The following is a 12,417-nucleotide window of genomic DNA, read 5'->3' as shown; positions in this document are numbered from 1 at the left end:
GCATTAGACGATTGCTGAATTCCACAGTTCTTCGATTCTTCTAATATAGGTTTTCTTAAATTTTAGGATTTTGGATTACTGGATTTCAGAAACCCTGTATGCTTAAATGGTTGGAATTCTCAGTACCTGCATCTCAAAACCTGTGGAATTCATAGAATTTTGGATTTATCAGTGCTTGGATATTTATAATCATTAGATTCACGGAAATCATGGGACTCATACAATTCGTGGGATTTGTAAGAGTCACATTATTCATGAGGCTCATGGGACTTATGGGGTTCATGTTATTCATGGGATTCATTCCGGTTCATTCATTTCGAGATTCATCCCGGGACTCACACCATGATTTAATTCGGGATTACTTCCGGGATTCATATAGGGATGCATTCTGGGATTCATTCTGCGATTCATTCCAGGTTGCACTCCGGGATTCATTTCGAAATTCATTCCAGGATTCAATCCGGGATTCATTTCGAGATTATTTCTAGGATTAATTCCGAGATTATTTCTAAGATCTATTTAGGGATTCATTCCGAGATTCATTTCGGGGTACATTCCGGGATTAACAGGAATTCATTCTGAGGTTAATTACAAGATTAATTCTAGAATTAATTCAGGATTAATTGCAGGATTCATTCTGCGATTCATTCCGGGATTTATTCCGAGCTTAAATCCGAGATTCATTCCGGGATTAATTTTGGGATTAATTTCGGGATCCATTACGGGATTCATTCCGTATTCATACCTGGACTTATTCCGAGACTGATGCAGAGATTCATTTCGGTATTCAATCCGGATTTCATCCCGGGATACATTCCGCGATCCATTTCGGGATCCATTCCGGGATTCTTTCCATATTCATTCCTGGACTAATTCCGAGATTCATTTCGGGATTAATTCCGGGATTTATTCCGAGATAGATTTAGGGGCTCATTCCACGATTAAATCTGGGATTCATTTCGAAATTAATTCCAGAATTCATTACGAGATTGATGCAGGGATTTATTTCAAGATTATTTCTGGGATCAGTTCCCGGATTAATACCGGTAGGGGAACATGAGGATGCTTGACCAGGTATTCAGCTAAAACTGCATAAATCTCTAAAACAGCCTTCAATCCCTCAAAATTCATTGTGATCTAATGTGCAAAGTTATTGTGCGTCATCATGATTTTTTGCAGAATTTTTAATTTAATTTTCGAAAGTTACAAAAGTTTTTCTGTGATCGTTTTTTTTGGTCAAGTTTCCCTACTGTGGGGAGACTTGACCAAGGCATGGGAAGACTTGACCAAAAGAATTTTGAAAAATCATAACAAAAAATAATGACATAAAACATACTGTAAATAATTTTGTTCCATATTGTCGAGCTCCATAGGTAGCAGTAAAAAATATAAAAGGGTCGCATTTGATAAAGTTTGATTTTTTAATGCATTTATTTTTAAGGATTAGCTGTACTGCTTGCATTGCATGTTCACACGTCACGAAATCAGTCTTACTATTGGTAACTTTGTTTACTAATACTAAAATATAAAGACTTATGTTTGAGGTAAGATTTTTTTGTGGCGTAATTAACATTAACAGTAGATACCAAAGCATAAGAAATATCAGGTATTTTGTATCTTTCTTCAGCTAATTGCCACTTGGTCAAGTCTTCTCATAAAATCTTGGTTAAGTCTCCTCAACATTAGTTATTGCGTTCAATGTCGTGCAAATTCTAGTAATAACTATTCCAATGTTCCAATTTATTTAAAATCATTTCACTACTTCACAAGGATTAAGATGGTGTAATAGTATATTGATAGTAATTAGTAGTCGAGTAGATATGTCCATACAAAGTTTGATATAATATAACATCACGTAATATTTTCTGTAAGGAAAGGATTTTTCTTTTCAAACTTTTAAAATTACTTTAAGGGATCGAAACAAGTATAAAAATATTTTTGAAAAAATTTAATGAATCGAATAGAAGACGCCATAGCCAAAAATAGAATTTTGTGCTTGGTCAAGTCTCCCCATGTTCCCCTATTCACTCTGGGATTCATTCCAAGATTCCTGCAGGGATTTATTTCGAGATTCATTCCAAGGTCCATTTCGGGATTGATCATGGCATTCATTATGGGATTTATTCTGGGATTCATTCCGGGATTCATTCTGGGATTCATTCCGGGATTCGTTCCGCGATTCATTCCGTGATTAATTCTGGGTTTCATTCTGGGATTCCACGATTCCGACATCCCAGAATTCCAGAATTTCGAAATTCCAGGAATCCGGAAATCCGAGATTCCTGAACTCCGGGATAGTTCAAAAAGTTCCGGAATCTCGGCATCCCAGAATCCAGAAAATAAACTCATGAAAAACCCGGCATGAATCCCGGAATGAATCACGGTATGAATCCTGGAATGAGTCCCGGAATTAATTCCGGAATGAATTCTGGAATGGATCCCGGAATGAATCACGGAGTGAGTACCGGTATTAATCCCGAAATGAATCCCTGAATGAATCCCGGAATTAATCCCGACATGAATCTCAGAATGAACCCCAGGATTAATTCCGGAATTCATTGTGCGATTTATTTCGCGATTCATTTCGGGATTTATTCTGGGATTAAATCTGGGATTCATTCCGGGATACATTTCGGGATCCAATCCATGATTCATTCCGTTTTCATACCTGGACTCATTCCGGGACTGAATCAGGGATTTATTTCGTATTCATTCCTGGACTAATTCCGAGATCAATTTCAGGGTTTATTTGGTGATACATTCAGGGGTTCATTCCGGGATTCATTTCGAGATTAATTCCGAAATTCATTCCGGGATCAATTCCGGAATTAATACCGGTATTCATTCTGGGCTTCTTTCCGAGATTCATTCCGGTATTCGTTTCGCTATTTATTCCGTGATTCATTCCGGGTTTCCGTGTTTCATTCCGGGTTTCCGTGTTTCATTCCGGGTTTCCGGGATTTCGACTATTCAGGATTCCAGGATTCCGAGATTTCGGGGTTTCGGGATTTCGGAAATCCGGGATTCTGAATTTCAGCATACTTTTTTTATTGTGATAATAGAGTTTTTAACCTTAGGGTTATTCGCCTCTTTTCGAGTTAGAGAAATCTCTTTTGGAAAAATTTCTAACCCTATGTGCGGGGTTGGGAATCGAACCCAAATGAGCTGCGTACAAGGCAATCGATTTACTAATTACGCTATGCCCGTCCCCATATTTCGGGATATTTTAAAAAGTCGCGAAATCTCGGAATCCAGGAATTAAACCCGGAATGAATCCCGAAATCAATCCCGCAATCAATCCCGGCATGAACCGCGCAATAAATTCCGAAATGAAAACTGGAATGAGTCCCAGAATGAATTCTGGAATGATTTTTGGAATGAATCCCGAAGTGAATACCGGTATTAATCCCGGAATGAACCCCTGAATGAATCCCGAAATTAATCCCGACATGAATCTCGGAATGAATCTCGGCATTAATTCCGGAATAAATCCCATAATGTATGCCGGACTTAATCACGGAATGAATCTGGAATGAATCCCGAAATGAACACCGGAATGAATCCTTGAATGAATACCGGAAATTAATAACTGAATTAATTTCGGAATTAATCTCGGAATAAGTCTCGAAATGAATCCCGAAATGAATCCCGGAATAAATCTTGGAATAAATCCTAAAATGAATACGGAATGAATCCCGGAATAGATTCCAACATGGATCCCTGAATGAATCGCGGAATGAGTTCTGGAATATATCCTGGAATTATTTCCAGAAATAAGACCAGAATTAATCTGGGAATTAATCTCTGAATGAATTCTGGAATTAATCCCTGAATGAATCCCGGTTCCGGAATGGCTCATTGAATAAATCTCGAAATGGATCATGGAATGAGTTTCATAGTGAATCACGTAATGAATCCCTGAAGGAATACTAGTAGTAATCTCGGAATGGATCTCGGAATGAATCGCGGATTAATTCCCTGCATGAATAACGGAATGAATCCCGGAATGAGACCCGGAATGAATCCCGAAATGGATTGCGTAATGAATCGCGAAATGAATCCTGGAATTAATCTCGGATTTAATCCCGTAATTAATGCTGAAATGAATTTCGAATTGAATCCCGGAATGAATCGCGGAATGAATCTCGGAATGGATCCCTGAATAAAGCCCGGAATGAATCTCGGAATGAATCCCTGAATAAAGCCCGGAATGAATCTCGGAATGGATCCCGGAAGGAATCACGTAATGGATTTCGGAATTAATTTCGGATTGAATCCCATTAATCCCATAAATCTCATAAATCCCATGAACCGCATGAAGACTACGACTCTTGTAAATCCCACGAATTCAATGAATCCCATAATTTCTGAGAATCCCACGAAATCAGTGAATCATATGAATCAAAATATTCAAGCATTCAAAAATTCAAGAATCCAAAATCTCAAAATTCTAAGATTAAGGTAATCCTATATTTAAGGAATCCAAGAATTTTGGAATTCAAATATCATCTTGTGCTGGAATCCTGGAACTTGCTAATTCTGTAAATCAGGAATTCTTCCATCCTTAAGAAGAGAGAAATTTAGGATTTCAGGGATTCCGAGGTTTGGAATCGCTTATTCTGAAAATTCTAAGCTGTTGCATTGTGTGATTAGTAGAGTTCTGGTTTCTTGGATTTTAGCATTCCAAAATTGTTGGATTCCTGAAGTTCTGGATGTTTGAGTTCATGGAAACATAATTTCATTGGTTCACAGACATGTTATTTTGATTCGAGGATTCTTCAAATCTTCCATGCTCAACTTCTTGTTTCATTATGAATCCCTATATTTCTCGATTTAAAGATTACAGCATTACAGGATTCTTGAAATTGGAGTTTGCTGAATTAGTGGTTTTCTGAACTTTTTGATTTCGTGTAGTTTTGGATAGCCGAATACTGAATTCCTACATCTTTAGATTCATGAGTTCCTAAATTCTTGAATGCCTTATCTTCTGAATCCTTTGGTTCCCAGATTCCTGGATTCCTATTAACCATAAATATTTGGCTTCTGAGATCACGTGGAGCCTGGTGCGTAAAGATTACGGGATTACTTTACTATTGGATTAGGGGATTCATTGATTATTTGATGATTATTGGAATCCAACACTTCTGAGCCTTATTGAATTGTTGGAATTATGATATGATTCTTGGAATCTACACTACTCGAATCCCCGGATTTCTAGTTTCTTGGCTTCCCGAATTCCTAGATTCTCGGGATCTTGAATTATATTTTTTGGTTTGCTGGTACGTTGCTGATTCCTGAATTCCTAGATTCCAAGATCCCTGAATTTCTAGATTATTGAATTCTTGGGTTAACGAATTTATATACTTTTTTTTGCTTATTTGTTTCTTGTATTTTTGGTTTTTCGGGATTTAGTGATTCCTTATTTACATGGTTAGTGGATTTACGGATACAAGAATTTCAGGATGTCAAGATTTACGGATTCTTATATCCATAAATTTATGGATTTTTGCGTTGTTAGGTTCCTAGATTCATAGATTGGGACACAATTAAATTGTTAGGTTCCTGGATTTGTGGATTCCTGAATTCTTGCATTCTTGAAACTTTCGATTCATGGATTCCTGCAACTTTAAATTTCTCAGTGCTTGCCTTGTGTCTTCTTAGAGCTCTGAAACTTTGGTATTTTCTTATTTCTATATTAGTTACTTCAAAAAATTCCATTCCTAGAATTCTTAGGATTTCGAATTTATTAATTCCCAAAGTTCCTTGACAGCGTTGGGTTCAAACACCATGCATCCCTATAAAAATACCATGAGCATGATCCGCGCCAAATTTTACAACCTCCTAAAGTCCATGAAATGGTCTCAAAAGCTCATAAATATACCAGAATTTGGTTTTTAAATCGGATCTTCTGAACCATGGGGATGGTGTTTTCATGGATTGAACTTACTTTAAAAACTATCAAAACACTATGCAGTGGGGATGAATTTGGACCACGATCATGAGGGCATTATAGGCTTTTTGCTTGCTTGGAAAGCCCTCACCCCAATGGGTCTGGGTTCAATCTCTGTGGTCACATCATCCTTCGGAAGGGGAGTACAGCCGTGGGTTCCAAATCATTTGTTGATCGGCCAATTCTTGGGTCCAGAAGGTGCCCCTTTAGAGTATGTGATAGGCACTCGGTATGGACAGAAGCCGACGGAAAAAAAGGAATGCAGTCTTTGAGTACCGCAATTTTTTTATTCTTCAATTCTTAAGCCAATAGCCAGACTTCTTTATTGCATAGTTCCTGATTTACTTGTCTTCCCATTTTCAGATTATTAGGTTCCTGGATTCATTAATACATGAATACCTGGATTTTTAAATTTTCGGATCCTTGGATCTATCGATGCTCACTTTATGTCTGAATTCTTGACTCCCCGATTTCTGATTTTCAAGATTTTTGCTTTTCCTGGGTTTTGGGGTCCCAGATTTGCCGGATTTGTGAAATACTGAAATGAGTTTTGGTGGAAATTTTCCATAGTATCAATTAAATTTATTTTCGCTACCATTCAGTAACACGTTCGCGTTCACTTCTATCATTTACCTATTTGCACAAAATTGTATCTATAATCAGCATCTTCTTTTCAGTACAGTAAAATTTTATACTTGCGTCGCAATAAGTGAAAGAAAAAGTAATTAAAGAGAGACTCTCGTTACTATACCTTTAAATATTTTCTTTGAAATTCACAGACATCCGAGCTCATGAATTGCTGGATTTTTAAATCTCTTGTTTCCTATATCTGGGTACAGGATTTTTGGGATCCTGTATGCTTTAATTTCTCCACTCCATGTTACATAGGTTGCTGAAGTATTAGAAAGTATGTGTTTCATTATTCCTGTTTTCCTGGATTCAGTGATTACTGCAGATTCCAGATATTCAGACTGTATTCACTGAATTATTGTATTTGTTACTATGTTTTAATTGCCGAAAAGTTCTACTGTATCGATTTTGTTGGCCATTTTCGGCAAATTTAAGACTAAGAGAAACAAATACAATGAAATTGAAAGACGGATAGGTATTCTAGAGCGAATCAGTTATAAACTTAGAACGGAAATCTAGGACTAGGCAGGCTTATATGGACATGATCGAAAGGAAATTTGAAGAGTCCTAGTTTTTCGTTCTAAGTTTATAACTGATTCGCTCTAGAATACCTATCCGTCTTTCAATTTCATTGCATTCGTTTCTCTTAGTCTTAAACTTGCCGAAAATGACCAAAAAAATCGATACAATTATTGTCTTCGTTCATCCTTGGATCTGGATTCTCGAACCTTAGATATTTGGATTTCTTGATTACTTTAATTTCATCACTCCGTGTCAATGCACAGCAATCAAGGAATCCAGATATCCAATGTATTAATCTTAGAATTCAGGAATGAATAAATACAAGAATCCAGGAAAACAGGAATAATGCAATGCAGATTTTCTAATATTTTAGAAACCTATGAAACACGGAGTGGAAAAATTGAAGCAATCTTAAATTCATGAATTCTTGTTTCCCGAATCGCAAGATTTCTGGGTTGCTGGTTTTCTGTATTTCGGAACTCTTAAATCTTGATATTTGCGAATTACTTAGTTTTTGCAGTGCTCAACTGATGGATTCGTAGGTTTTCGGATCCTTGGATTCCTAAAGTGCTGGATTACTTTCATTTTTTCTTCTTCAATTCCTAGACTCGTAGATTTTTGATTTCTTTGATTCCAAATTCCAGAACTCTTAGATTTTTGGTTTGCTAGCTCTCTGGATTCATTGATATCCGGATATCTTGACTTTTGGATTGCTGAATTCTGCAATGTCTGGAATCTTTGGTTTCTGGATTGTTGACGCCCTCAACTCTTAATTCCCTACATTTTCGAATGCTTCAATTCACGGAAATTAGGATTCTTAGATTCCTCTTTTCCAGACTTCAGTATTCCTGGTAACTTTTGAATTCCTGATTTGTTTATATTTCCCGATTTTCGTACAGTGTTTCTGCTTTCAAATTAATAAACCCCTAATGATGTCACATTTTACGCAGATGAAAAGAGACCGAGAGTGAGAAACGCATCAAACCGACCGCTTTTACTGTTATCATTTGTTTGATCTCTTTGATGGAGAAATCGAACGACCACCAGCCCAGCGAACGAAATTGTCATTTTCCACCCACGCTTGTCTGCGGTAAGTTAGTTTATATCGACGCCGAACTGAACTTGACATCATAATTATCGTTTGGTCAAAGTCCAATCACATAAACTTCCTTTCCTATGGTGTTTTAATCGGTTGATTAACTTTATTTTCTTGTTCGAAGCTGATTCAAAAATAATCGTTTTACGTAGCCTAATTAATATTATCGGTTGCGTTTCGCTCCACTCGAACGTCACGTGGGTGGGGGTTGCGTTGAAAAGGAAACAAGAAGCGTTGGTGTAGAGTGCTGAGACTCGGACAATTTTTCCAACCGTGAGCAAGATCATGTTCGCCCCCGTTCACTACGAAACGGCAATGGATGGAGCTTGTCGAAGTTGGCGCTGGGTGGAAAATTACTTAAGCTGCTGTAGACAGCGATTGTTTGACAAATGCGGAAAGTGTGACGATTAATGGCGAGGAAAATTTTGCGATATGTATGCAGAAAGTTATGACAGAACTGGCAAAGTTAACCGAATTTCTTGTAAAAGGGAACTGTTTAATTAACAGTCTGCTGATAAAAACTGAATGAATTATTAATGAATGAATGCAGGAATAACAACCTTTCCGAAAATAGAATGGAAATCTGGAAGGAAAAACTCTCGAACGCAAACGTGAGTGAATCAAAAATTCATTCCTCCGGTCGTGTACCTTTCTACCTTTTCACCGAAGACCATTTGGTGGTAGGTAGCAGTAAAAAAAAACAACAGAATAAAATATTTATTAAAACCCGCCTGCTACTGAGATGGGTTGTCGGATAGCTTTCAACACAGAATATCAGTTTACGCAATCTGCTCTCAGAATGACATTTGCCACAGTTGAATAATTAACGATACTGCTGACAGGGTCGTTCTTCATTAAGTGTTGGGAAATGTGGGGCATGTCCACATGTTGATTTCGGCATCTCTGTCCACTTCAGCTCTAATAAATTTCTACCTTCTAATTTATTCCAGAAAACGCCACCCGCTACTGTAACATCGATGGTACGTGGGACAACACCAACTACGACGCCTGTCATCATCTGGTGGAATCGTCTTCGGTTTCCGAGTTCGAACCGGTTATCGAGCTACCGACGATGATCTACTTTGTCGGATACACCATTAGTCTAGGAGCGCTGGTACTGGCCGTTACGGTGCTTATCTACTTTAAGTACGTAGCCTGAGAGCTGGTTTTGGTTGGTTCAATTATAGAAACAATTACGTTTCGTCTTCGTAGGGATCTCCGATGTCTTCGAAACACCATCCACGTCAACTTGTTCCTGACCTACATCATGTCATCCGGTCTCTGGATTCTCATACTCTCTCTACAGGTGGGTTTTATTTTTTGTTATCGAGCGGACAATGCTGGCAAGAGCTCGAATCAAAGCAAATGATTTTTATTTGTTTTTGTCTACCGGTTCCTGGCATCAGTACAGATGACAACGAAACACGAATTAGTGGGATGCATATTTTTAGTCACCATCTTCCATTACTTCAGTACGACGAACTTCTTCTGGATGCTGGTGGAAGGTAAGTGGAATGATTGTTTATGATTTTTACATTTCTTATAAAAGAAATGTATAGAATTCGCTCAAACTTTGAAGATTTTTTCCGAGGCCCGGAGGGCCGAGTCTTATATACCAATCGACTCAGCTCGACGATTTGGGACAATGTCTGTGTGTGTGTGTGTGTGTGTGTGTCTGTGTGTGTGTGTATGTAACGGACAAATTCTCATTCGTGTTTCTCAGCAATGGCTGAACCGATCTTATCCAAACCAATTTTAAATGAAAGAACTAAAAACCAGTATGAACGCTATTAATTTGTTTTTGATTCTGATGTTTAGTTTCCAAGATATGAATGTTTGAATGCGTAAAAATGGCGTTTTTTGCAGTTTTTTTCAATTATCTGCCGAAACTGACATGACAGAATTACAATTTATATGTTTTTAGACAGCTTTAACGAATACCTTTCGAACAAGCTATAGATTGTTGAAATCAGACTATTATCAAAAGAGATATTAAACATTAAATACGGACGAAAGATTTTTATCATTTCCCATTGCCAGAAATATGACCAAAAACATATAATCTATTATTAACGCCAAAACGGCTTATTTTAGGTCAATAGTATCTTCGGAGAATATAATGGAGGCAATATGACCTTTCTTTTGGTATTGTGCTTTTGCTGATTAATCCCCCCATGAGTGAGATATTTTCACAAATTTTCTTGGAAGTGATTATATCGAAATGATGCCTTCAGCAAATTTGTAGCTCTTACTTTTGCGAATAACTTTACTGAAGACTTCAAATATCTATTTTGAATACTTTAAAAGTTATGGGTTGTTGTTTGTTGCTTACTCTTTGTTGGCTATTTATTGTTCAATATAGTAATAATCCATTGAAATAAGCCAAACATTATTTCGATAAAACGAATTTTTTATTTCATTTTTCTATCTACAACCGCTAGAAATAATCACCGAACACTTCCAAGTTGTCTGGAAGGAACTTGATAACTTATCAGTGCAAAAATGTTCATTTGTGCGAACCTTCTGACTGCAATTTTTCTAACTTATAACCATCGGATCGATCTGAAACATATCGAAAAAAGAAAAGCGAAATAAATAACCCCAAGTAACGGCATAGCCAAGAGAAGGTTTTGGAGTTTAACACCATACAACCCCCCTCCCCCACCACACCCAAAAAAAAAATATTGGATTGAAGTTGAAAATTTATTGATGCAGACTGATTTAATTCAATAATACAATAACAATTATCTGATCCGTAGATTGATAACCTGTTGTTGTAAACATCATGAGGACTTTTGATAAATTGTCGGAATGGGGTCCTGATATGTAACTGATAACTGATTTATTGGTCTTGATTTCACAGTTGTCTAATAGCATCAATATCAAATTCCTGCCTGAAAACATTCCAATAGAAAATTCCAGAGTTCTGTAATCAATAATAATCCTCAGATTTCTTTTCAAATTGAGCTCGCTTTTGTAGAGATGTACTGTAATAAGGGTCTTTATTTAATAGAAAGCGAAGTTAAAATTGATTTAATGTCTATGAAACATAGAACTGCTCACCAAAACATTGCATAACTTTCAACATTTGCTAAAAATGTTCTTGCCTTTCTCATTCACTCTAAATTTCGTCAATCTAATCCCGACCCGGAGGACCGAGTGTCATATACCAATCGACTCAGTTCGTCGAGATCGGAAAATGTCTGTGTGTATGTATATGTCTGTATGCGTGTATGTGTATATGTGGAAAAAAAATTGACCTCTGTTTCTCAGAGATGGCTAGACCGATTTGCACAAAGTTAGTCTCAAATGAAAGGTACAACCTTCCCATCGGCTGCTATTAAATTTTCTATTGATTGGACTTCCGGTTCCGGAGTTACGAGTTGAAGAGTGCAATCACACAGCAAATTCCCATATAAACTGAAATGAAAATTTTTCAAAATCAAATTTGTATTTTGGATGCCAAATGACTTTAAAATGCATGAAACATTAAAATGCATGACAAAAATTGACTTTTTTGAACTTTGGATGATACCGGCCCGGAGAGAATATGCAGTGAGGGGTTGCTACTTAAAATTAAAACTAGTTTAAAATTTGTTAACAAGTTGAAAATTTTCGGCAGGACCCGGATCTCCCGGATCTTTCTCCATAATCCGCCGCTGGTTTCAAGCGATGTTTCAGTATCACATAGTATCTCAAGATCGTAGCTGTCGATCCGTTGTATGTATGTGCAAATCGTACTGAACATGTAATATTCATTTCCACCATTGTATTGAACATAACCAGCCATGGAATCGTAGTCTGGACAAATGAGACAAGCACAATTGCACCACTAGATGGATTAAAACAGGTTTTTATTTTGGGAATGCGTCGAGTTGAGACGAAAACGTAATATGATTAATAACGAGGATAACACTTTCCGAATGTAGAGAGAAATTTATGAAAAATGACGATTTCCATTCGACTCTAGCAGGTCCTGATCGATTTTGATGGGCATTTGATTTTTGTTGTATGACCAATTATATGTATAGGTCAAATGTTCAAAAACAGTAATTTAAGGTCAAGATAGCATCATTTTGAAACCGCCAATTTCGGAAGTTTAGTATCTTCAATGAGTTTTACAAACGTTAAACAGCGCATCATTTGATAAAATAATTTTGACGATATATCGTCCAAGAAGTATTTATGGTGAATTTTCTCGGGTTAATATTCATGACAA

At 37.0% G+C, this 12,417-nt stretch overlaps 1 protein-coding gene across 2 annotated transcripts in view; it reads left to right on the top strand.

The window, feature by feature from the left end:
- Positions 1 to 12,417, top strand: part of LOC131689575 (diuretic hormone receptor-like) — a 112,559-nt gene that overhangs the window by 51,067 nt on the left and 49,075 nt on the right. For both annotated transcript variants that reach the window (XM_058974766.1, XM_058974765.1), the window contains exons 3-5: positions 9,149 to 9,344; positions 9,411 to 9,504; positions 9,610 to 9,703. In XM_058974766.1, coding sequence (XP_058830749.1) covers positions 9,149 to 9,344; positions 9,411 to 9,504; positions 9,610 to 9,703 — 384 coding nt within the window. The remainder of the gene's footprint in view (positions 1 to 9,148; positions 9,345 to 9,410; positions 9,505 to 9,609; positions 9,704 to 12,417) is intronic.

The sequence above is a fragment of the Topomyia yanbarensis genome, chromosome 3 (assembly GCF_030247195.1).
Source record: "Topomyia yanbarensis strain Yona2022 chromosome 3, ASM3024719v1, whole genome shotgun sequence".
In the NCBI taxonomy this organism is placed as follows: domain Eukaryota; kingdom Metazoa; phylum Arthropoda; class Insecta; order Diptera; family Culicidae; genus Topomyia; species Topomyia yanbarensis.
Note: the sequence above shows the minus strand (reverse complement) of the source record. Positions and strands in the feature narration are given on the sequence as shown.